Source organism: Asterias amurensis, chromosome 4 (genome assembly GCF_032118995.1).
Source record: "Asterias amurensis chromosome 4, ASM3211899v1".
Taxonomy (NCBI): Eukaryota; Metazoa; Echinodermata; class Asteroidea; order Forcipulatida; family Asteriidae; genus Asterias; species Asterias amurensis.
The window spans coordinates 4,978,488-5,005,611 of NC_092651.1; the positions used below are offsets into that span (position 1 = coordinate 4,978,488).

The following is a 27,124-nucleotide window of genomic DNA, read 5'->3' on the forward strand; positions in this document are numbered from 1 at the left end:
GCCCTAAACCTACACCACGGGGACGTCTTGGGACTTTGTCGTAAAATAATTCAGCAAAATTTCATCAAGTTAGTAGATCATCATCAAAAACAGCGGTAAGAAACACTCGTAACTTCGATCATACTATTCTGAATTTTTTGAGAATATATCAACCATAAATAGGCTGGATAACTTTCCGTATGGCGCCACCACTTTTTCACTCATTTTTACAAAAAGGGATATATCAATCAGGTAAATTAGATACTATATTATTTTATTTTATTTTATTTCGAATGAAAAAGTGGTGGCGCCATACGGAAACTTTTCCAATAGGCTAAAGTTCTGTATCCGGCAGCCACTCCGCCAGTTTTCTACCTAAGTTGAATTACCCAATTTATTTGTACTTTGTTTGTCGACGTCTTTCTTTCCGCAGATCTTGCATTGCAATTGCATTGTGTACATTTTGTTCTAGGTTGCAGACCAGCAAATTGTTCGGCATGATTGCTTATAATATTGATTAGTTGATTATGAATCATCTTGCTGAGTGTGATCTGATGATATGTGTCTCTATGTATCTATTCAATTTAGTATCAGATTTAGATTATCAATAAAGGCCTAGGATTTGAAATGTTTTACTTTGATTGATCAACTCCCTTTCCTTGACTGATGAGTGATGGGGCGTATTGGCTACCTCAATGGGTGAGGTATGATCATAAAAATCATCAAATACATTATAATACATTTGGTATGCAGTTAGACCATGTGTGTATCTACTTGCCAGGTAGAGTTCAGTTTGTTCTTAGACTTAGAGAACTGTCTTGCTTTATTCTACTCTACCGGGGAGTAGATGTTCGGAGTTCGGGAGACTTCTCAGTTCTAGCCTTTTTTTTTAAATGTTTATTTTGTTAGTTAGTTACATAAAAACATACCAATGTAGTATACCAACAGCGTAAACAAAGGGGCTAAATCATTGCAATAGTTCAATACTTATAAAGAGTAGGCCTACTGAGTAGACCACCTGGGGTGGATTTCACAAAGGTAGTCCTAACTTAGGACTAGTCCTAGGCTATGCTAAGAGATCGGAGATAGGACCAGTCCTAAGTTATGATGAGTTACTGGTCCTAACTTAGAACCAGTCCTATCTCTTAGCATTGCTTAGGACTAGTCCTAAGTTAGGACTACCTTTGTGAAATCGACCCCCCAGGGCAAGTTATAAAGAGTAGGTCTACTGAGTAGACCACCTGGGCTAGTTATCCCATGGAGGTGGTTATCCCTATGTTGGCGGCTGGTTCCTTTTTCTTTCAATATCTTTGTTCAGGGTGCCGAGCAAATTTATTTATCTTTTTTTAACACTATTTATCTTTCCCTATCAAACAGGTTTTCAGTTCTATTAGTACATCTCGGGATACGGCTTGAGAATGCCTGTTATTGAAGAGATGAATGATGAAGACGCACAGCCAGATCAAAGCCCACCTACTGGCCAAACACAAAATGGTGGTGGTCTCTCAGCCGTGTCAGTAAGTATAATGTGGATATAATAGTAACTTAGGAGCAACTTACTGCCAGCATTTAAGTTAACAAATTCCAAAGATTTTATGAGATGAGTGGATTCAACTGAGTGAAATATGATTCTATGTTTATTTCTCTGAGTGGATTAAACTGTGTGAATTCAAACGAGAAACAAGAATTGGCTGTTGCAAACTGCATAACAACCAAAAGGACCTTCTAAAGCATGTATGGTGAGAGGCCTTTGAGAGACCTCTAGTATCGAAAGGTCATGCTACTAACTATTTTTGTGCAATTTCAATGAGTCAATTCTACGTTTATGAGATGAGTGGACTCAAAGTGAAATTCAATTAGTCAATTCTGCTAAGTTATTTTACTTAGTGGGGTTCAACTGACTGAGTTCCAATGAGTGGATTCAACTAAGTGTGTTTCATTGAGTTGTGTCAGCTGATTAAATTCCAATGTGTGAATTTTGGTGAAGTAATTCAAGAAAAAGGAATTCAGTAACTAATGAATTTGTCAATTTTGTGTCAGAATTACTTGGCGAGTAACAAGCTGGATTTGTGTCTGCTGCTGTCCAGAGTCACTACAGTTGTGTGTAGTTTCTTCTATCTAGTACCAATCTATGGGTAAGTTCATTTCACCTGTTTTTTCAGTGTTTGTCGCAATTTTGGTGTTAGGGGGGGTTCTAGCCAACTAGAAACACTTCTCTTTTTGATAAGTGCACTGGTTTTTTTTTTACAAGCATTACACAACACATGGGACCAACGGCTTATGACCCATCCATAGGATGCAGTAATACTAATTGTGTTAACTTAAAAGTTTCTTGCTAAAGGACGCAAGTGTAAAGACCAGGGTCCAATTCTGCTTACCCCCAAATTATGCGCTTATGATCACGATTCCCGGCTTAGCCATTCCTGGGTTTTAGCCATTTGCCGAGACAGCCTTTGTTTTCGTTCAGACTTTTTTCCCCCATGTTTTATACTTCCATCTGAAAAAACTCATGTGAAACTTGTGGTAGCTCAATCTGAGGATTAACTGTCTTCAAAACACAAACCGTACATCAAGTGAAAGCCTATGCTGTAACAGATCCAGCAGCAGTTTGAGTGTTTCATATTCCTTTGTTGACAACATTAACAAGCCAACTTAGCTTAATCACCAGTCAACCCAGTTATATCAGCAGTAAGCCTAGCCTTATGTCAATGCCTTTGTGTCCGAGACAAAGCTGCGCAGCTGCAAAGTGACTGGCACTTGGAAGGGGATTACTTGCTTTTGTGTGTTTTCACTGTTATTCATAAAGTTCCAAACACAAATTATTCTTAGTTTTATACAAATTAGTATGGTGCTGAAAAGTAAACCAATCACAATTTGTAACAGGTTAAGTTTTGCTGCCCCGTTAAAAATAAATAATAAAAAAACAGGCCTGATACTTCACTGAGGCATCGAAGGGGCTATTGCCTCCATGCCCCCTGGTCATTGCCTTGGTGCCCTTTAAATGCTCCAGTAGAAATTTACAGTTTCCTCACAGGGTGCCCATTAGGAATGAGAAAATGCTTTGGTGCCTTTGCCCTTTTAAAACAACGCATATAGGCCTGAAAGAAAAGTGCTAGAAATTCCTGATTAGTTAGAAAACTTGACCATTTCTTCAACATGCAGTTTGTTTTGTTGAATTTTCAGACCTCAATCAGCCCAAGTATTTTACCAGCGTGCGATCATCTGCAATGGTTTGACGAGTGCTTTACGTCTTCAGCAGCGTTTACCGTCCTTCCAGTTCACAAGGATTTACCTCTCTCTTCTATTAATGGAAGACAGTTGTCATAACCTCTTCTATTCACTCATCTTTGCCAATAGCCAAGCCATCACACGTATCCTTTGAATCAAAATCAGAATCATATATAATAATAATAATAGTACTAATATAGTGCTTTATCCCGGCTGATACTTTACAGGGGCAATGAAGGCGATTGCCCCCATGCTCCTGGTCATTGCCTTGTTGCCCTTGAAATGTGCCAGTAGAAATTTACAATTTCCTCAGAGGGTGCCCTTTATCAAGGAGAAAATGCCTTGGTGCCCTTGCCCCTTCCAAAAATGAAGCACAGGCCTGCATCACATCATTCTAATTCAAATAATATGATAGAGAATCAATGATAGAGAATCAATGATAGAGAATCAATGATAGAGAATCAATGATAGAGAATCAATGATAGAGAATCAATGATAGAGAATCAATGATAGAGAATCAATGATAGAGAATCAATGATAGAGAATCAATGATAGAGAATCAATGATAGAGAATCAATGATAGAGAATCAATGATAGAGAATCAATGATAGAGAATCAATGATAGAGAATCAATGATAGAGAATCAATGATAGAGAATCAATGATAGAGAATCAATGATAGAGAATCAATGATAGAGAATCAATGATAGAGAATCAATGATAGAGAATCAATGATAGAGAATCAATGATAGAGAATCAATGATAGAGAATCAATGATAGAGAATCAATGATAGAGAATCAATGATAGAGAATCAATGATAGAGAATCAATGATAGAGAATCAATGATAGAGAATCAATGATAGAGAATCAATGATAGAGAATCAATGATAGAGAATCAATGATTCTAAATAACTCGGATATGATTCACCGTCCAGTTACATGTAGAAACAAAAAAGGGATCTTGGATAAAAAATTTTTAAAAAGTCTATCATGGCGTGTCATGGTCAGGCGGTTAAGAGCACCGGATTTAAACGAAGCATACAGGGGGCAATTTCATAGAGCTGCTTAAGCAAAAATTTTGCTTAAGCACGAAAGTAGCGCGCTTATTTTACACATGTTATTGGCCAAAATGTCATGCCATATACATTGCTTGTGACTGGTATTTAGCTGTTGTTTACTTAGCATAACACTTGAGTGGAGTCTTGGCCAGTAATCTGATTTTACTAAGCAAGGATTTTTTCGCTTAAGCAAAAATCTGTGCTTAAGCAGCTCTATGAAATTGGGCCCAGGCCTGCATACATAATAGTAATGATAATTCTAGGTTGTAAGATAGCGCTTTATCACACCTCTAGGGCGTATGAAAGCGCACAGTATTATTACCTGCAAGTTACTACATTTTGAAGTATGAGACCATGGTGCAATGGTTTACAAGGTGCTGTGGCACAATATGCTGCCAATCAAACTAGAAACACTTCTCTTTTTGATAAGTGCACTGTTTACAAGCATTACACAACACATGGGACCAACGGCTTATGACCCATCCATAGGATGCAGCAATACTAATTGTGTTAACTTAAAAGTTTCTTGCTAAAGGACGCAAGTGTAAAATACCAGGGTCCAATTTTCATGGCTCTGCTTACCGCCAAATTCTGCGCTTACGATCACGATTCCCCGCTTACGTGCAAGCACCGAGTTTCTGCACTAGCCTTTTAAGCGTAGAATGCCTAGTAACGCTGAGTACGCATGCGCAGAAGTCAAAATTCGCCGCTAACCCGTGAAATACGCTTACTGTAAGCACAGAATTCCCTGCTTTTGTAAGCACCGATTCTGTGCTTACGGTAAGCAGAGCCATGAAATCGGGCCCTGGACACAAACCCACACTCTGCTGAACAGAAACATGTTCAGCGACGCAAGTATAGACAAGCCAAGACAGCTATGAGTACTCTAAGTGATTTGACATCCTTGACTCCAATAACAGTGGCCCTGACACCGCCATTATTATTTGCTCTCCTGCATGCATCAAACTTCATCAAGAAACTTATCAATGTAAGTATGTAATCACAAAAATAGAATTACTTTGAAGTTTGTGCAACCATTGAGCATTGAAGCAGAAAAGGAAAAATGTACACAAATATGAAAATGGTATTCCTAAGTAGGCATACACATTCAAACCGGGGACCTATATGAAAATGGTATTCTTGAGTAGGTAAACACATTCAAACCGGGAACCTATAACTACGGAGGACAATAGAGTCCATGGTTCGGGAAAGGTCCACAGTTGGAAAACGTGTCCAAAACCAGAAGTTGGTATAAACAAAAGACGGACAACAGGAGGTCCACGGTCGCAGGCGTATTCACACTTGTGTGATTGTGGGTATAAAAGAGTAGTGACTCAGTCTTAAAGGGTCTATGTACTTTTTGTAGGACAAAAAACACAATGTCCACAGATTTACACTAAACTTACACAGTTTGAAGATATTGATAGTAGAAAGCTTCCCTGAAAATATTACTTGCTGAGGTGCTGTAGTTTTTGAGAAATGAGCAAAACAATGTCATGAAAATAATTTTCGTCTCAATGGTCATGAGAAGATATTATTTAAGCATGTGAAAACGTATTTACATGACATTGTTTTACTCATTTCTCAAATACTACAGCACCTCGGCAACTAATATTTTAAGACACACTTTCTACTATCATTATCTTCAAACGGTGTAAGTTTGATTTAAATCTGTGGACATTGTGTTTTGTGTTACAAAAAGTACCCAAATCCTTTAAAGGCACTGGACACCTTTGGTAATTGTCAAAGACCAGTATTCTAACTTAGTGTACTTCAACATATCCATAAAGAAAACAAACCTGTGAAAATTGGGACTCAATTGGTCATCGAGGTTGCTTGAGATTAATAAAAGAAAGAACATAATTTTTGCACCTTTTAATGTGCTTTCAGATGCCCAAATAAAAAGCTTCAGGCCTGTTTATATTTGAGTGAGAAGTAACCTCTTCCTTAAATGTAAAAATATTAGTGACCCATTTATGCAAGTAATTCATAAGAAATTAATTAATTTATATTTTGTTTGTTTGGCAGTTAATGGGACCTAATAGGATGTATTTGATCCGTAAGATGGTGGACATGCTGATTAGTAACCAGAATCAACTGCTACGATTTATCGCTCTGGATGAAATCATAATCATGCCTTTCCTTATATTCATGGTTTTCACGTAAGTACCATACTCCCTTGTGGTTTATTATTTGATATCTGAAATAAAAATGTTGCATCCTCTTTAGGTGATCCCCTGGCTGCCGCTTCCCAGATTGTATTATAAATCTACACAGCAGTTAACTGTTGTAAGGCTTCTGACTGGCATTCCCGAGCAAAGATATTTTGGTTCTCCAAAATAGTGTACCGTTTTCTGTCATAAAAAAGGATGATGTTCTTACTTTTAAGTCTGATTTCCGATTTGTTAGCCCTCGGAAAAATATACATTACTGTGATAAAATAGCCTGAAAAGTGTATTAAAGCCTCTACCATGTTTACATTTAGGTCAACCCTAGTACACTATAAAAATTGTCCTACATTTTACCGAGTCATTATATTCTATTTGAAAGTCTTCCCAATCATTAAAGGCAGTAGACACTATTGGTAATTGTCAAAGACTAGCCTTCACAGTTGGTGTATCTCAACATAAGCATCAAATAACAAACCTGTGAAAATTTGAGCTCAATTGGTTGTCGAAGTTGCGAGATAGTTATCAAAGAAAAAACACCAATGTCACACGAAGTTGTGTGCTTTGAGATGCTTGATTTAGAGACCTCAAATTCTAATTTTGTGGTCTCAAAATCAAATTCGTGGAAAATTACTTCTCTCTCGAAAACTATGTCACTTCAGAGGGAGCCGTTTCTCACAATGTCTTATACTATCAACCTCTCTCGATTACTTGTTTCCGAGTAAGGTTTTATGCTAATAATTATTTTGAGCAATTACCAATAGTGTCCACTGCCTTTAAGTCTGATTTCCGATTTGTTAGCCCTCGGAAAAATATACATTACTGTGATAAAATAGCCTGAAAAGTGTATTAAAGCCTCTACCATGTTTACATTTAGGTCAACCCTAGTACACTATAAAAATTGTCCTACATTTTACCAAGTCATTATATTCTAATTTGAAAATCTTCCCAATCATTAAGGACCCAATCTGAAGACAATGTGTACCTTTAACAGAGACACAGATATATGTATCTATAGCCTTGATCAAGGCGCTACAGCCAGCCGCGATCTGCAAAATCCCAGTCCCCATCACTGAATTCCACCAGTGCACCCCCATACATAACACAGTGCATATAATACATATACAGCGTATGTACACACATACGTACTGTACATGTACATGTACCATCTGTATACGGTACACTTACGGTACATGGGTACTTCCTAAGTAGCGCCTTGATGGTTTTGTATCTGCCAAAATTTAGGGCGGAGCTCATTATGCTAATGTTTACTAACAACCCGTTCTCATTGGTTGTTGGTTGACCTATAAACTCTCGCTGCAATGTCAATCACAACGTTCTGCAAGCACTCGCACACATGTGCTCGTCGACGTAATTGTAAACAAACCGTGGTTGTAGTTGCAATGGCGGCGGGCGAGGGAGAAATCCCTACTAGTAAAACAAAACAGTAAGTCGCTGGAAATCAGTGGTGTATAATTTGCAACACAACTACAGAAACTTTCAACAAAATATAACAACCGCGTTTAATGCATCAATCATGGGTTTAGAAATAGAAGGAAGAAAATTAGAACATGTGAAATGTGTTTGAGAAAGGTTAAAAAAGTATCCAGGTGTCATGGGTTTCCGGCAAGATGGCTACTTGGTAAGAATTCTTAGGTGTTGGGCATATGACAGTACAACACACCCCATCCCCTTGAAGCACAAACACAGACCAGATGAGATAAGAAACCCAGCTGTTTATTTTGTCTTAATGTAGGCATATATTATTTATTACGTTTCTCGCGGTAAATCAAAGTTGGGGATCGAAAATATGTGTTGTCGAAAACATACCAGACGGTAGAAGATGGCGTGTGGCTGAACAACAACTACAAGTAAAGTTCAATTTCATAAACTAACTCTTGCCATACTACTAGTACTACACTACAACGTTACACTTATTATAGTACAGCAGCTTTCAATTCAGGGACAAATCTACCAGCTACGTTGTAATTATGATGCTAGTCCTCGTGTTATAATGAAACGCAAGACAACGGAAGTTGTTCGAAGTTGTTCAACACCATTACCGACCGGGCGAGTCTTGTCCGGCTCACCCGTCCGGCAGCGCATTCAGACCCCTTACAATCATAGCTAATATACACACCACGCTCCCGACACTGCTATAAAAAGCACGTATTACAGTACATGTCCATACAGCTAGCGTACAGCGTACACACACACACACACACACACACACCTCCATGCATGCATGGACGTGGCATGATTGCTCGCAGTAATACGTCATTCTCAATCGCGCCTGTGATTGGCCAATGTTTAGAATGACACGCCCACATCATGAATACCCTTTTATCGGAATTCCGATAAAGCTTTACAAACCCATCAAGGCTGTTGTTTGAGCCATGTGTGCGAGGTTGAAAGTAGAAAGACACGACCGTACTCACGACTACGCTACACTGTTCTCGCTGTACAATGTATGGTAATGTACATTTGTGTATGCACTGCATGCGTGTGCAGCGAACCGGGCCGGGGAACAGTACGTCAACAGCCTTGATCAAGGCTAATGTATCTACTGTCCGCTATTTTGTTTTTATCTTTTGATTGTTAACTATTAACACTAACTATTTGTTTTATTTTTTACAGAGGTCGTGTCACCTTCCTAGTGCCAATTATGTACTTCAGATTCCTGACGTTCAGATATGGCTCAAGAAGAAACCCGTATTGCAAGTAAGAAATTTATATCTATGCAAAGTAAATCACATAACACAATGTGATTGTGAGTTCTGCATGGACTTTAGATAATTGTTAGACAAAATATAGGTGGGGGGGGGGGGGTGGTGGTAAGCATGTTGAAACATCGCCACAAGATAGGTTATAAATAAACGGTACTTACACAGACAGCACAGCACAGCACAGATAAGGGGTTGAAAATGGTAAGCTTAGTGAAACATCGGCACAAGATAGAAATAAATAAACAGTACTTGCACAGACAGCACAGCACAGATGAGGGGTTGGGGGACGGTATGCATGGTGAAACATCGACACAAGATAGAAATAAATAAACGGTACTTACACAGACAGCACAGCACAGATGAGGGGTTGGGGGGCAGTAAGCACGGTGAAATATCGGCACAAGATAGGTAATAAATAAACAGTACACACACAGACAGCACAGCACAGATGAGGGGTTGGGGGACGGTAAGCACGGTGAAATATCGGCACAAGATAGGTAATAAATAAACGGTACTTACACAGGCAGCACAGCACAGATGAGGGGTTGGGGGACGGTAAGCATGGTGAAACATCAACACGATAGAAATAATTAAACGGTACTTACACAGACAGCACAGCACAGATGAGGGGTTGGGGGACGGTAAGCACGGTGAAATATCGACACAAGATAGGTAATAAATAAACAGTACACACACAGACAGCACAGCACAGATGAGGGGTTGGGGGACGGTAAGCACGGTGAAATATCGGCACAAGATAGGTAATAAATAAACAGTACTTGCACAGGCAGCACAGCACAGATGAGGGGTTGGGGGACGGTAAGCTTGGTGAAATATCGGCACAAGATAGGTAATAAAGAAACAGTACTTACACAAACAGCACAGCACAGATGAGGTGTTTTGGGGACGGTAAGCATGGTGGACCATCGGCACAAGATAGAAATAAATAAACAGTACTTACACAGACAGCACAACAGATAACTTCATCCATTTTACTATCACAATGGTCCGTCCACCACCGCTCCAAATCGTAGAGTCCACATCAGACCATGCTGCCTGTAGTTTTTATAAAGGGACAAAACTCTCAATGGAAATTTTCACTGGGTCCTTTGAAAAGAACTTACATAACACTTTCCAGGGGCTTGTTTGCCAGCTGGGTTAATCACAGAGACTCCAAGGAGAAAGAACCACATCAATAGTAATGAGACTGGGTTTCTGTGGTCTGAAATACTAATAGTGTCAACTCAACCTGAGCAAAAGTCACCAACAGAGGGCTCTCTCCAATAATTTAAAAGTTAAAGGGGCAACTAACAGAAACAAATTATCTTATCACTTTAAAATCATTTTACATTATTATGAAATTAATTGAACAGTATAAAATGCCTTGTTATTTATGTTGGAAAATGTTGGTTACTTTAAAATTCTGAGTGCGTCTTGTATAATTTGTGTTGATTTGCAGGCAGATATTTCACGAGCTTCGTATTGTGACTGAGACTTACTGCAGCAAGCCCAACACACCACAATTTCTTCGCAATTTCTTGACCAAGTGTATCACGATGATCTCCAGATTTGCTCCACCAATGCAACCACAGTAGTGGACTCAACAGGTTAGCCCACGCATTTACAGAATAAGTCATATGCGAGTTGATTTGAAAATTGTGTCGTACACTGACTTGCTTAATCACAAAGGGTGCGTTCGATTAGCTTCCGTGGGTTGACCCTGGTCTGCCTTGGTACGTTCGAATAGCTTTGAAATCATTCCAGGGGCTCAGCCCCAAGTGCCCTGCTTGTGAGTGGGTCACTTTGAGGATGGCCCCAGGTGCATGGCGTCACCACGAGAGGGCGAGTGATTGTTTGATTAGCTCTTGTCAGGGGCTCACCCGAGTGAGCACCCCTGGGTCGACACAGGGAAGCTAATCGAACGCACCCAATGTAATACTTACATTTTAATTCCTCAGACTATAGAGACAGTTGCTATGTCAAATGGTTCGGGGCAAGCTTTTGCATACATGTAGCAACCTCCAGGGTGAGCAAACCCTGGTACCATTGTGCCATATACATCCATTCAGAATTGTGTATGGGTGTTCGCCATCTCTTACGTAACTTCGCAAAAGCTTGCCCCTAATTATGTGACATAGCAACTGTCTCGATAGTCTGATGAACTCAAATTAAAGTGGTAACTTGTGATCAAGCACGTCATTGTACAAGACAATATTCAAATCTAACGCAGAAATGGCTTATTTTACCCACAGGGTGTGTGGCATGTATATGAAAAAGGGTTGTATTTGACAAGTTTGCCAGGCTGAGCATCTCTTCAAAAACAATACATTGTTATCGTATCCACGGTTCTTTTTCTGTGATCAAAAGTAAGCAAAAGATCAACTAATGAGCAAAAAGTAGGTTCGTTTACATTCATACGAAAAGCTGGTTTAAAGGGTGTGTATATGTTTGGTAATGACTTGAAAATGAGTGGCAATAAAAACTTACTCGGTAAGAAGTACAGTAGCTTTGGATAGCAGAATGCATTTTGAGAAACTTTTTACTGCGGAGTACTGCGGTTATGGAAAAAGATATAACTTCTTATCCCCCAAAAATCAAATATGAGTAGCATTACTGACAGTAACGCTTCTCATATTCATTGCCTTTTTAATTATAGACGATGAGACCTATGTTTACATTCAAACCGCCCTCTGTTGTCATAACACTGTACACGTCATGTTTCGCCGGGCAAAAAGACGCGTAGTCACGGTAAGATTGCGTGTCCTTTCTAGCTGGCTGCCAAAACACAAAGGTTTTACCCGGCGGTATGCGCGCGAATCATGTTATGGTTTTCGAGTGACGTCAGAGGTCTCATCGTCTTTACATTGATGGAGATGCAGTTCAAAATTCTTTTTTTCCTATTTATTCCCAATGCAAGAAAAGCATTATTTATGCATCATTTGTCCTTATTAACTGAATATAATGATTTATGTGCAAATCTAAACTTTACCTAAAATAATGTGTTTGTTGATTCTCATCATGTTTAATAATCAGGTTGTAGATTAGAAATTTATTAATGATCTAATTTAACATGGATTATAAAGACTGTTAAGAACGGAATCAAATGAACAAACTAAGGTTTTGATTGTTGGCGCTTTGTTTCTTGCAAACTCAAGTATTTGGTTTGCGGTCACAAAATTACCCTTCTTGTAAATCAATGTGTGTATCTACTTGCCAGGCAGATAATGCTCTTTCGAGAACTCCTCTTGCTTTATATTTTACTACCGCAGAGTAGATTTTCGGAATTCTAAGGACTTCTCAGTTCTGAAAAGAACTGTCCTGCTTTTAAACTACTACCTCGGTGGAAGGTAGAAAATCGGCCGGGACTTCTGCTTAAGCTATAATTTGATCGTTATTAACTTCACTAATTGGTCAACATTTTTCGACTAGCTTAATAGCTAGCCTGCTCTAGTCGTCGTCAGGAAACTCAAGTTTATCAAATGATAATACAGGACAAAAAGTGCTATCGTTATCGGCACTTTGGTTCTAGCAAACTGAAGTTTATCAATTGTGGATGAAATCTTCAACAGTAATTCTACAGTAATTCTCATTGCAACATTATACAGGAAGCTTATCATTCATATGAATCAGCATTTATCATTAGTCTTGTACATTATACATATCTAAAACTATGTGCTTTCCCTTTATGACCATACTTCTTAATTAAAGGAACACGTTGCCTTGGATCAGTCGAGTTGGTCTTTGAAAAGCGTATGTAACCGTTTGTTATAGAATGCATATGATTAGAAAGATATTTTAAAAGTAGAATATAATGATCCACACAAGAATCACTCAAAATTGCGTGGTTTTCATTTAACCTCGTCGACAAACATGGTCGGCCATTTATGGGAGTCAAATTTTTGACTCCCATAAATGGCCGACTGTGTTAGTTCGCAAAGTAAAAGGAAAACTACGCAGTTTCGAGGTAAATGTGTGGATCATTGTATTCTACTTTTACAACATCTTTCTAACCATATGCATTTAATAACAAACGGTTACATACGCTTTTCAAAGACCAACTCGACTGATCCAAGGCAATGTGTTCCTTTAAACATTTGTTGTCCATTTTGTAAGTTCTATGTCTCTACTTGACATAGATTATTAGATACAATGTGGGATCGCATTAGTTTTATCATTCTATCGAGTGTTCTTCACCAGTTCTCAGCTACTTCTTTAGTGTGATCAAATATACATCTAAGAAGCTAACAGAATTGCTAACAAAATAGTGTCTTGTATTTTTCTTGCAAGCTTGTCTTGACCAGTGAGCATAGAAAACAATGATTGCTGATGTACTCTGTGTGGTTGCATTGCTCTTGCAGTATACGCTCCTATAAAGGAAAATATGTTTTCTGCATCATAATACATCCATAATGGCTTCTTCGTTCATTTCCGTCACTCAGTGATGCTTAAGGCGCTTTAACATATGTTTTCCTGCAAGGTTGAATTATGAGACCTAGTCCTTTTACATAGCACCATGTAATGTTTTACAAGGTGCTGTGGTGCAATATGCAGCCAACCAAACCAGGAACACTGGGGCAAACCCCTTCTCTTCGTGATAAGTGCACTTGGTTCTTTTATGTGCATTACATAACACACGGGACCAATGGCTTTACGTCCCAACCAAAGGACAAATCAGGTGTCATGACTGGGACTCGAACATCAAAAGACACATTTTACAAACGAATATGTTGTTTAGCATTTTTTATATATATTTCTGTTCATTTTAAGGGGAGGTACACGTTTGGTAATTACTCAAAAACAAATAATATTGACTCGGTAACGAGCATTGGAGAGCTGTTCATAATACAAAAACATTGTGAGAAACGGCTCCCTCGGAAGTAGCACAGATTTTGAGAAAGAGGTAATTTCCCACTAAAATAATAAAAGACTTTCTTTTATTCCTAACTGAAAGCACACAAATTCGTCCAACAAGGGTGTTTTTTCTTTCACCATTTTCTCACAACTTCAATGACAAATTTAGCTCAAACTTCTCACAGGTTTGTTATTTTATGCTTATGTTGGAATACACCAAGTGAGAAGGCTGGTCTTTGACAATTACCAAACGTGTACCTTCCCTTTAATAGCCTCACTGTGTCTGTTCAATTGTATGCAAGTAGATTTATAAAGACATTTATCAGACTTTCCGCACAGAAACATTGACACAGGTATACACTCACCATGCAACACTTTTTCCCTGTACAATGAGGAGCAAAGGGTGCTGGAATTCATGCTTGAAGTCTCCCTTTTCCAAGGTGTTATTGTGTATCCCTGGTTCCAGACCTTCATCCTGTTGTACAAATGAGAATTAGGAGATCGATAGGCTGCCACTATTGGGTGCGTTCGATTAGCTTCCCTGGGTCGACCCCGCGGTGCTCACTCGGGTGAGCCCCTGACAAGAGCTAATCGACGATCACTCACCCTCTCGTGGTGACATCGTGCACCTGGGGCTGACCTGGGTGAGCCCCTGAAATAGCGTCAAACGCTATATGAACGTACCAGGGTTAGACCAGGGTCGACCCAGGGAAACTAATCGAACGCACCCATTGTTTATCATTGTACTCAGCGTATGGGAGGTATGCAAACCATCCTTTTAGCCGAGGCTTACAGCAAAGGTTTGGGCGATTCATATTTTCTCCAAAGAGAAAAATAATTATTGTACATTTATTTTAAAACTTATGTTACCTTTACTGTGTGTCATATTCAAAATGATATTCTCAAAAACAAGTTTATTCCTGAAATTTGAGAAAATCCTGTTATCAAGTGGTGGAGTATAAGTGTTAGTTTAAGTAAGTTTTGTATTGTAACTATTAATAGACGATGTGACCTATGTTTACATTCAAACCGCCCTCTGTTGACAAAACACTGTACACGTCATGTTTCGCTGGGTAAAAAGATGCGTAGTCATGAGATTGCGTTTACTTTCTAGCTGGCTTCCAAAACACAAAGGTTTTGCCCGGCGGTATGCGCGTGAATCATGCTATGGTTTTCGGGTGATGTCAGAGGTTACATCGTCTATAATTCAGAATTGTTCACCCTTTTTGAATAAAAAGAGTCGTCGTTACATTTACTTTTAAAAGAATCATGTGTAAAGGTTCAAGTGTCCAACATCCTTGATGTATGCACTTTTGTTAAAAGACTGAAATTGTAATCACCTCCAACATGGGCCCATTTTCATAGGGCTGCTAAAGCAGAAAATACTGCTTTTAAAATCCCTGCTTAGCTATAATGAGCAGGATACCCAAGTCACAAATTCTACATGTTTTTTAGCTCGTACCCTTTAGCTGGTATTTTTGCTGGTAACCTTTTTCTGGTGGTTAGCATAATTTTGTTTTGCTTAGCTTATGTTTGTGCTTAAAGTCAGTGGACACTATTGGTAATTACTCAAAATAACTATTAGCATAAAACCTTATATGGTGACAAGTAATGGGGAGAGGTTGAAAGTATAAAACATTGTGAGAAACGGCTCCCTCTGAAGTAATTTTCCACAAAGTTGATTTCGAGACCTCAAGTTCAGAATTTGAGGTCTCGAAATCAACCATCTAAAAGCACAAAACTTTGTGTGACAAGGGTGTTTTTTCTTTCTATATTATCTCGCAACTTCGACGACCAATTGAATTCAAATTGTTACAGATTTATTATTTTGTGCAAATATGTTGAGATACACCAAGTGAGAAAACTGATCTTAGACAATTACCCATAGTGTCAAGTATCTTTAAAGATTTGATCTTAGACAATTACCAAAGGTGTCCAGTTTCGTTAAGAACATAATTTTGTTTTGCTTAGCTGATTTTTTGCTTTAAAAGCAGCTCTATGAAATTGGGCCCTGGTTTATAGTTATTGTGTACATGATCAGGTATGTGTTTTGTATAAGAATGGTACACTTCAATTGTCCATCAACCCAGAATGGCATTGGTGGTATTGAAGTTGCTACTTGACTAGATTGCTTTGTGTTCCCATCAAGGTTGAACTACTTTAACTAAACAAATATCCTGGTGTAAGAATATCTGTCAACAAGACCAGACTGTGTATCAACAGCCCCTTAAATGCACTGGACACTATTGGTAATTACTCAAAACAATTGTTAGCATAACGAGAAGTGGAGAGCTGTTGATAGTGTAAAACATAGTGAGAAACGGCTCCCTCTGAAGTAACGTAACTTATGAGAAAGTGGTTTTGTCTTACTCAAATAATTAAACTTCAGGCCTGAAGCCTTTTTATTAGGCATCTGAAAGCATACAAAAGGGTGTTTTTCTTTCATTATTCTCTTGCAACTTCTAAGACCAATTGAGTCCAAATTTTCACCGATTTATTCTTTTATGCTTATGCTGGGATACACCAAGTGAGAATACTGGTCTTTGACAACCACCAAACGTGTCCAGTGCATTTGACAAGGTGCATCAGAGCCACTCATGGTTAGTAAGTGTAATTACTTTGTACAGAACATGAATGCAATAAAGTATGAAGTTCAATGTTTATTTTCTTGTGCAAAAAGTCTCCGTTTCTAACTCTTGACCAACAGAGGGCTCTGTATGGCTCTTTGATTTGTGCAAGTATTGTGTTAGAGCATCAATAATGCCTTGAGCCAAGACTAGGTTTTGAATACCTCCTTGTCCAGGTTTGGTTTCTTGATGAGCGGCCTGATGTAGGAAATTTTGAGGCTATGGGGGAAACAACCAAGAGCTGAGAGATTCGTTGACAAGATTAGTAATGAACGGTACAAATATATCAATGTTTTGCTTCATGGACGTTTACACTTGATCCAGCTCACAGGATTTTGAAGATTTCATAATAACCCTTTGAATCTCAGCAACAGTGGCAGGCTCAAACACAGATAGTCTACACTCTTGTTGAAGATGTGGCAATGTCTTCGGCACGTTGTAAGGACTGATGAAAATGATGAGCGTTTGATATCTTGGTGACAACAAATTTCTGGAATTCATTTGCCAAGTCCTGATCGTTGTAAGTGGATGGAAGGACATGGGTTTTGGGTTTGAGCAACAACTTACCAATTATCTTGAAGAGCTTCTTTTGATCTCCTGAGGAATCTTGTACTTGAGATGAATAATGGGTGATCTTTGCCTGGTTGATCAAATTCCTGAATTCTTGTCGTGTTTCCATTTGCCATTTTTCGCCATTTCCACTGATTACTTTTAATTTTGTGAAATCAGCGGTTAGCTTTGGGGGATTCGAACCCACAGCCTTGTGATTGCAAGTCCTGCAGTCTAACCACTGGACCACTGCAATATTCCCCATGGCAACCCCAGGGAAAAGAGTAGTATGTTATGTGCTATTGTAGGCAGCTATTACTGGATCACCACATTATAATGCGTTGAAGCATTGGGTGGTGCCCGTCCATAGCTGCCAAGTTAGACCTAGTCTTACCGAATCAAGGAACCACAAGATACAACAGATAGGTGGTCAAATGAGTTCAGGGTGTGGCAAAAACACTTCTTAGTTAAAAATAAATATGGCTTCTCATACAGCGCTCATATCTGTCACTCAGTGCACTCAAGGCGCTTTAACATTCTGAATTTTCCTGCAAGGTTTGGGGGACTACGTCTTGAATTATAAGACCTACTCCTTTTACACGTAGAACCATCTAATTGTTTACAAGGTGCAGTGGCACAACATGCTGTCAACCAAACCAGAAACACCGGGGCGAACCCCTTCTCTTATCGGGAAGTGCACTGGGTTCTTTTACGTGCGTTACACAACACACAGGACCAACGGCTTAACGTCCCATCCGAAGGACGAAGGATCATCGTAAGTGTCTTGCTTAAGGACACGTGTCATGACTGGGACTCGAACCCACACTCTGCTGATCAGAAACACCAGAGCTTGAGTCCGATGCTCTTATCACTAGGCCATGACACGCCATATGATCATTTTGCGCACATAATCAGTCACAAATATTCAGCACAGTTTAAAATACAAAGTTTTCTTTCTTTATTGCAATACCACTTAGTAAAAGGTATAAATTAACGAAATGACCATTACAACATCCTGAAATAATAACATAAGTTAATGAAAGGTATAACAAATGAAAGTCACACGCTATGTTCTTAATTCGATCAAAATAATAAGAGGTGGGGTTCCTATAACCAACATTGTAATGGTATTGCTTATGTATATTGATTCCAACTCGGATACTGAGGGATAAAACATTACCCATTCAAGTATGCAACGACTTATGATACAAACAATAAAATCCCCTTTTTTGCTATGGTCCGACTTTGTCTTTCCTGAAGCAAGCTGTCTTCAAAGGAAAACACCTACCATTACGATTCATATTGCAACTTCAAAAGTGTTACTGTCTAAGGCCCTATTCGAAACCACGGCTTTGGCTTCAGGCTCCGTTCTCTCGTCTGAAGCCCTGAGCACATACACAAAACATGTGCAATTGTCAAAACAACCGGCGGGGCCAAGCTAGCCTGAGCCAAAGCCGAAGTTTCGAAAAGGGCCAAAGACGCAGTGTTTGAGAATAAACAGGTGGTTGAAAAATGAAATAATGAAACTGTAAAGCAGTTTGTAAAGGAGGTTAATGGTGGGCCAGCAACAGCTTAACAATATCTTTGTACAAGTTTAAAACTACAAAAAGAAATACAGGAAATATTTTACAATGATTGCAACTAAAAACGCTACTTAAACACACACATCCAAACCTACATAATCCAAAGACACATGCAGACTGCTAACTTCTACAAGAAAGACACTTAAAATACAAATCAAGGAAAATTGTGAAAGATGTACAAGGAAAATTTGAAAATTTAATCTTTGAGAAAAAAGTTTGTGACATTGCTTTACCAAAAATCATGCACTGAACGTACTCTTTTAAAAAAATGTTTAATTACATTGCCGAGTATTTACATAAGTGATGCGTAGTCTACTTAGATAATATGTACATCTTTCCATATGAATGATTGAATAATGGAATTAGAACATTTCAATTTTGATTAAATGTAGTGAAAGAATTTAAGATGAATACAGTTTTGAGAATTCAATAACACAATGCTAAATGGATCTACTTTCCGGCTAGGCCCTCTGTAGATCAAATATCTCAAGTTTTACCCACTGTGTAAAACAGTAGCACGGTGTAACAATGGTATATTTCGAGTAACAATTACTCTGCCTTTATCAAGGTGGGATTTTTTATTACAATATCAATATCATTATGATTTCTCCATCTAGTGAAAATACTGTTTTGTTTATGTCTAACCATCTCTTCACTAATATTAATCTCTAAAAAATCTTCAAATATTTCAATGTTTTTTTTTTTTTTAATAGACAATTTTTGGCACATTTTTGTACATTATTTGGTCAATAAGTCACTAGATTGTCATCAATGAGCAAAATCTTAAATCTGTCTAACCTGTGACAGTATTTGGTATATGCTTTGAAAGTTAGCACACAATTTCATAGTCTTTCACCGTCCTAATTAATTATTATCAATCAGTGAAAAATAAATGTCAGTTCGACAGCGGCCATCTTAGATTTCACGCTATACAGTATACACATGCACATTATCTTGAGGCTCCAAACTAGTCAGCTACCCTATCCCCTTTCTATTGCAAATTACACCATGAAGTCAAGAAACCCTGGTGTTTAAACTATTTATGGGATAAACAATAATACTAAACTTTACAAATTAAATTGATTGTCCATTTGACTTGTAGGATGGCAGTAAACTGGCATATTGCAATACTGATTAAAGCAATGTAGGTGTATCTTAAACTAGTCTATTTAGATGCAGATTAAAGGGACATGTTGCCTTGGAGCAGGCGAGTTGGTCTATGAAAAGCGTTTGAAACTGTTAGTTACAAAATGCATATGGTTGGAAAGAATGTTTTAAAAGTAGAGTAAATATGCCTAGAAATTGCGTGGTTTTCCTTTTACTTTGTGAACTAACACGGTCGGAATTTTGTGGAGTCAAAAGTGTGACTCCACAAATTGGCATGCAGTGTTAGTTCAAACGTTTAAGGAAAACGGTGCAATGTTGAGGCACATTTGTGAGGATCATTATATTCTACTTTTAAAACATCTTTCTAACGATATGCATTTTATAACAAACGGTTTCAAACGCTTTTCATAGACCAAATCGACCGGTCCAAGGCAACGTGTCCCTTTAGCAATTGTGTTTAACCCCAACGTACCTACAAAAGAAACCCTGTACTTATAAACCCAGTCAATTGGCTTTAGAAATAACCAACTATTGTACCAACTAGGCTATCTAGTCAATTACACACTCCAAAATGAAACATTGATTATGAATTAAAAAATACATCAATTTCCAGTTCAGATAATCAGTATTATGAATGTGTCTTCCAATTATACAGGAGATTATTTTTTGAATCACATTATTACACTGAATAAATATGTTATATTAATTTGAAAAAATGAACTAATGATTACGTGAATACATTCGCACAAACTGTTTTCGAGAAAAAAGACTACGTGAACTGTTTAGGATAGTTCTATCTTGATGATCAACTCCATTATTATTGCTAATTACGAAAACTGCTAAGCAGAGTTCAGTTAGCATGTTCAGATGAAGCAGACGAATCCTTTCATCTGATAATAATGGTGTTTCCCGACAAGCAACATATCCATCTAACTTATTCCATCACATCATTCTAGTTCACATAATATGATTGAGGATCAATTATAAATAACTCAGATATGATTCACCATCCATTTACATTTAGGAACATAAAAGGGATCTTGGATTAAAAAAAACCACTTCGAAGTCTATCATGGCGTGTCATGTCCGAGCGGTAAAGAACACCGGATTCAAGCTCTGGTGTTTGCTCCGCAGAGTGTGGGTTCAAATCCTGGTCGTGACACTTGCTATGTAAAATTTGGGAGGTAGTGCTTTCTGCTCTACCGGCCAGGCTTCTGATTGATGATACCCAAGCCTACATCCGTATGGACTGTAAAAGGGGTAACCTTGTTTCAGCCCTAGGAGTAGGTGGCAACAGCCTCTGGACAAAAATAATTGTAGCCCACACCTTGAAGTGGCCTTCAGGCCTTGTGTGTCTGGCGGAAAAAAATCTGTAAATATTTGGAATAGATTTCCCCGTTGGTCCTCTTACATTTTGTGTTAGTAAATGAACCAGCAAACAAAATCAAACGTGGATAAAAAGTGGATACCTTATTATACCATAACAGTGATTAAGTGCATGACATTTATGCCAACTAGACACATTTCATAATTCCTAAAAACTCCCTCTATTAAATGATTTTATTTCTGAAGTGAGATGCAGTGATCCTAGAAAAATGATTTTGTTAATTGTTACAATCTCATGATTTGGGAATGTTTCCTATTTCTGAAAAACTCCCTCCATAAAAGGATTGTAATTGTTTGAATTGTGAGTTTCTCAAATTGCAATTTTCTTTTCTAAGTGAGATGCAGTGATCATAGAAGAATGACTTAGTTAATTGTTACGATATTATGACTTGTATTATGTCAATGTTATCTTCAATTAACATTTAACTCTTCAAGTTCTCACATGCATTCTCTATTGACTAATTTAAAAAAAATATTAGCGGTTTCTGTCAAAACAACTGGACTCATTTTCAAGTCTTTGCCTTAAGCTGACAATTGGCAAGCTGTACTGGTTATTTTTGGTCCATCATTATACAACATTGACATCTTCAAATTGTCTGTGTTCATGTATGCATAGATTAAGAAAGTCTGCAGCCGATTTCACAAAACACTAGGATGAATCCTATCTCGAGTTAGGACGAGTATCTCAGAATGGGTTCAATGAATCCTAACTATGGATACAGAACTTAACTCGTCCCAATTCCTAAGACTTATCCTATTTAGGAAGAGTTTGGTGAAATCGACGGCTGGGGGAAAAGTGTTAAATACCCTGAGATATAAGAAGAATAATAAATAAATCAAAGTTGTTTATTGGGCTGTGAATCATGACTTAACTTTGATCTTTTGTTTAATACTTAGCTACCAATTTTAGTTGTCATTTAATCAAAAGTAAATTCAGCGAGATATGTCATACTGAACTCTTTTTGGAATGTTAGGGCTTAATCTCTTGATTGTAATTCATTTTTTTAAGGTAACACACTTTCAATTGGTTTTTTTTTAAATCAAATTAATCACATTACACTTGCGCTATAAATTATGAAAACACAATAATACTATACAAATCTCATTACAATGCTGCTGAGTTTAAGCAGTTTGGCATCAACTAAAATAAATAAAAAAATATGCGATGTCCAATTTCTTGAAAAGATTTCTTCGTCTACTTTGTACAATCTTACATGCATCTGGATTTAATGTTGACGATAACCCTTAGTTTGAGTGCAATCCTGTGTTTTGATAAAAGCATCTTATCAATTACTCTTCATAATCACAGGTTTCTTACTCAGCTTTAACGTGTACTGTATGAGCCTCGTAGCTATCAGCAAACATAGTCTCCAGTATGAGGGAAACATTGCAACAAGTTCTTTTGGCTAGCTTTCTCCACGGACTTAGGCACTGGACACCTTTGGTAATATTGTCAAAGACCAGTATTCTCACTTGGTGTATCTCAACGTATGCATCAAATAACCCTGTGAAAATTTGAACTCAATTGGTTGTTGAAGATGCAAGAGAATAGTGAAAGAAAAACACCCTTGTTGCAAAACAAATTGTGTGCTTTCAGATGCCAAAGAAAAAGGCTTCAGGCCTGAAGTCTTTGAATATTTGAGTGAGCAATAACCTCTTTCTAAAATACTAAGTTACTTCAGAGGAAGCCGTTTCTCACAGTATTCTGTACTATCAACAGCTCTCCATTGCTCTTTACCAAGTTTTCTTTTATGCTAACAATTATTTTGAGTCATCACCAATTTAAGAGTCCAGTGCCTTCAAGCTGATAAGTTTATAACTGTGACCATTCCACTTTTATTCAGAAGTTACAAACAAAGCATTGAGCATGTGATCCTGCTCATATTGTTTTGCTCAACCTGTAGTAGCAAGAGTAGCAATGTAACGCTTTGTAAAAAAACGCTACAAGCAGAGAGGTTGCTTTTTATATTCACTCTGTTTCATGCTGTGAACTTCCATCTTCGTGACTATTTTATCGACTATCGACAGCTTGTAGTTGTTTGACAATGTTGATGTTCTTGTTGGTACGGTTGCATCTCATCCAACGAATGCAAATAATGTATCCACCTTATCAAGCTGAGAACATTGCAGCGTGCTTGTAATAAAGCTGGGCATCTGTATAAAACAATAACAATAAAATAAAAAAAATACATTAATGAAGAGTTGAGGATAATACGAGGCAAAGGATTGGCCTAGTTGACCCTATTTTTTACCACAAAACAATAAACAAAAAAAAATAAAAAAATAATTTATGTTATCTTTGAACAGCTGAGTTCCTCACATCCCAGTTAGTCTTATCTTTTTTTTTGACTGCCTGTATGTTGTTTTCCAGTAAGAATACAAAATACACACTAATATGTAAATGCACAACAGGAAAAACAGTTAGCTGGATTTGTTTTGCGTCACTTAAGAAAGGTTCACAACACCCCTTAATGGGATTCGAACCCCCGACCTTTGCAATTCTAGAGCAGTGTCTTACCAACTAGACCACCAAGATTGCCCGGTAGCTAGAGGCAGTTCGAACCCCCGACCTTTGCAATTCTAGAGCAGTGTCTTACCAACTAGACCACCGAGATTACCCGGTAGCTAGAGGCAGTTTCAATCGTATTTAAGCAGCGGGACCTATCAGTTATAAAAAGACCTGTAAATTCACAGGTGATTTATCACAATATTTGTCTGGGTGTAAGACATGCATGAAATGAAAGCATTAAAATGATGACCAACGGAGACTGGTATGATGCTATGAATGACAGAATGGTGGCAAAAACACCACATAATTAAAGCCTTACAATAAAAAGCATTTGGTGTCGAAGCAAATAATATCAAAAGTGAAAACAAAAACAAAGAGACAACTCCATGATCAAAATAAAATTGATATCAGTAAATAAAGATCCCCAAAATAACTTCTACTCAATAATCTTTATCAGCCAAAACACTGCTGGATCATAGAATTATTTGTACAAACAATTAAGAAAAACAGATTCTAAAAACAAGTTATAAAGTTCCTTGGTTTTTAAGACTTTACTTTAACTATTACACAAACACACTTTTGGTATTCAATGACAATATAATTTAGCAGTGCACATTAAAGGGTCTATGTAACTTTTGTAGGACAAAAAACACAATGTCCACAGATTTACACTAAACTTACACAGTTTGAAGATAATGATAGTGGAAAACTTCCCTGAAAATATTACGTGCTGAGGTGCTGTAGTTTTTTGGGAAATGAGTAAAACAACGTCATGAAAATTATTTTCGTCTCATGAGACAAAAATTATTTTAATCATTTACAAAAGTATTTTCATGACCTTTTTTTACTCATTTCTCAAAAACTACAGCACCTCAGTAAGTAATATTTGAAGGGAAGCTTTCCACTATCATTATCTTCAAACCCTGTAAGTTTAATGTAAATCTATGGACATTTTGAAAAAAAGTACCCAAATCCTTTAATGCTTGCCTTGTATTTGTTCTTTGCACAGCTTAGCATCCAAAGCGTTTTTAGTAGTCCACACGTTTAATTCTTCCATCCTCCATTTCTTGCCAGCGATAATCTATGAAAGGAGTGAGGGATGTAGGCTTTCAATGGTTTGAAATACCACTTTAATCTTTGATACACTCTAGCCTACTGTTTCAGTCAATCATACGGAGTTAGTGGGCAAGTTTATTGCATGCAGCAAAGAATCTTACATCCGTTTCAGACAGGCGCTCCAGAGTCGCGCCAAACCAAATTCTGAATATAGTCCATGAAAAGTTTGACGTCTGAAACATTTAGGACCGACTGGACACGCTAGAAGTCGAAAGATCCACTGTTGCAGTCGTTCGGAACGACTGGGCGTCTTGGTTTTAGACATCGATCTTGTCTCAGAACGACTGGGCGTCTTGGTTTTAGACGTCGATCTTGTCTCAGAACGACTGGGCGTCTTGGTTTTAGACATCGATCTTGTCTCAGAACGACTGGGCGTCTTGGTTTTAGACATCGATCTTGTCTCAGAACGACTGGGCGTCTTGGTTTTAGACATCGATCTTGTCTCAGAACGACTGGGCGTCTTGGTTTTAGACATCGATCTTGTCTCAGAACGACTGGGCGTCTTGGTTTTAGACATCAATCTTGTCTCAGAACGACTGGGCGTCTTGGTTTTAGACATCGATCTTGTCTCGGAACGACTGGGCGTCTTGGTTTTAGACGTCGATCTTGTCATGAGATGAACCTAATGTATATGTTATATTAAGTTCGCCTGTCTGAAACCAACATTTATTTCGGTCGATCTAGAGTCGCTCCTAATCTATTTGGTTTGGCGTGGCTCTGGCACACCTGTCTGAAACAGGGTGTTAGAGAGACAAGAAAATTGTTTGGCTTGGAAGAGAAATAAAGATGAGACTCCTCTCTGAAATATCAGCAAAGGTATTGAACTGATACTTCCCTTTCAAGAAAGTCCTGGATTGGGATCCTATTAGATTTTTATAGATTTTTCATCACTTCTTTGATTCCTATAAGATTCTTATAGGTTTTTCATCACTTCTTTGATTCCTAAAAGATTCTTATAGGTTTTTCATCACTTCTTTGATTCCTATAAGATTCTTATAGGTTTTTCATCACTTCTTTTATTCCTATAAGATTTTTATAGATTTTTCATCTCTTCTTTGATTCCTATAAGATTCTTATAGGGTTTTTGTGTAAGGGTTTGTATAGGTGTGAATGCAATGAAAAGCAATGGATGGTATGGAAGAAACCACTTGGTGATGTCATCATTTGATTGAACATCACTGTATCCTAACATGACATCATTGAAACCATCCCACTTAGAGCAACCTTGTTCCCAGGGGTGATCGATCTCGTCGCACCATTTTTTCCCAGCATGCCTTGCTCGATCATAACCCCTGGAAGTGTAACTCCAAAATATCCAAATATAAGGAATATTACAATTAGTCCTGTGGTTGATCCGTTCTGTGTTGAGCATTAGTCGCACACACACTGGATGCGCTGTGTGTAATAAAGTCATAAACTTGCCTTGGCGTTCAGTGTTGCGAAAAAGAAAAAAAAGTGAACACGTACATCTTTATACGCACGTGTTCGGCGTATAGAGCTTTTTGGAGACGCACAGCGTTTCAATTTTTGCGCGTATATGATAGCCAATCAAAGACACGGATCGGAGTATCCCTCCCAGGGGTTAGAGACGTACACAGAGCTAGCAAGATACGGCGCGCTGCCCATGGTAGCGAGGTTGCACTTAGAGTACCTCATATACTAATCAAGTACACTGGCTTCTTTTGTGGCAAATAAAAATGGATAGATAAGAACACTGCATGCATACAAAGCAAACAACCACAGGTGAAAATTCCAGTTGAACAGTCAACTAGTTTCAACTGGAATTAACTGGTGTCCAACTGGTACCTGTTAGATTCAACTGGTAGCTCAACTGGTTGCAAAAAAACCCAGTTGAAACCAGTTGAAGGAAGTGGTTGCCAACTGGTTATATTGCGGCATTGAGGAACCAGTTTAAACCAGTTATCAATTCCCAGTTCAACTGGAGCAGTTGGGACCAGTTCTAGTTGAACTGGTTTCAACTGGGACTTTCACCTGGGATGTGTGACAAATCAAGCTAAGTTCTCTCTGATAAACGTAAGAAGTGTAAAGCCATGGCCTAGTCTTAAAGACAGTGGACACTATTGGTAATTGTCAAAGACCAGTCTTCTCACTTGCTGTATCTCAACATATGCATAAAATAACAAACCGGTGAAAATTTGAGCTTGATTGGTCGTCGAAGTTGCGAGATAACTATGAAAGAAAAAATCAGCCTTGTCACATGAAGTTGTGTGCTTTCA

The 27,124-nt window shown here is 38.1% G+C and overlaps 3 protein-coding genes across 10 annotated transcripts in view; 2 read left to right on the top strand and 1 right to left on the bottom strand.

Annotated features, from left to right (window-relative positions):
• LOC139936398 (uncharacterized) overlaps positions 1 to 27,124 on the top strand; it is a 135,050-nt gene that overhangs the window by 86,001 nt on the left and 21,925 nt on the right. The gene's annotated exons all lie outside the window — the stretch shown is intronic.
• On the top strand, positions 48 to 12,929 carry LOC139936397 (transmembrane protein 33-like). The gene is made up of 8 exons (XM_071931218.1): positions 48 to 95; positions 1,357 to 1,496; positions 2,020 to 2,114; positions 3,163 to 3,350; positions 5,186 to 5,253; positions 6,294 to 6,427; positions 9,071 to 9,154; positions 10,619 to 12,929. The coding sequence occupies exons 2-8, from the start codon at positions 1,398 to 1,400 to the stop codon at positions 10,752 to 10,754; spliced, it is 804 nt and encodes a 267-aa protein (XP_071787319.1). The 5' UTR covers positions 48 to 95; positions 1,357 to 1,397; the 3' UTR covers positions 10,755 to 12,929.
• The window catches only part of LOC139936395 (dachshund homolog 1-like), a 107,956-nt gene continuing 98,980 nt past the window's right edge, over positions 18,149 to 27,124 (bottom strand). For 7 of the 8 annotated variants that reach the window (XM_071931217.1, XM_071931215.1, XM_071931210.1 and 4 more), the window contains 2 exons: positions 24,759 to 24,852; positions 18,149 to 23,416 (listed from right to left, as the gene is read on the bottom strand). In XM_071931217.1, coding sequence (XP_071787318.1) covers positions 24,800 to 24,852 — 53 coding nt within the window. In that variant the 3' untranslated portion in view covers positions 18,149 to 23,416; positions 24,759 to 24,799. The remainder of the gene's footprint in view (positions 23,417 to 24,758; positions 24,853 to 27,124) is intronic. The other variant, XM_071931212.1, reaches the window with a different exon arrangement.

What these genes read in the sequence shown, in the direction of transcription:
- LOC139936397 (XM_071931218.1), top strand. Translation starts at nt 1,398, where the DNA reads ATGCCTGTTATTGAAGAGATGAATGATGAAGACGCACAGCCAGATCAA. An exon ending in GTGGTCTCTCAGCCGTGTCA is followed by an intron (nt 1,497 to 2,019) that starts GTAAGTATAATG and finishes ATTTTGTGTCAG; the next exon opens with AATTACTTGGCGAGTAACAA. An exon ending in CAATAGCCAAGCCATCACAC is followed by an intron (nt 3,351 to 5,185) that starts GTATCCTTTGAA and finishes CTCCAATAACAG; the next exon opens with TGGCCCTGACACCGCCATTA.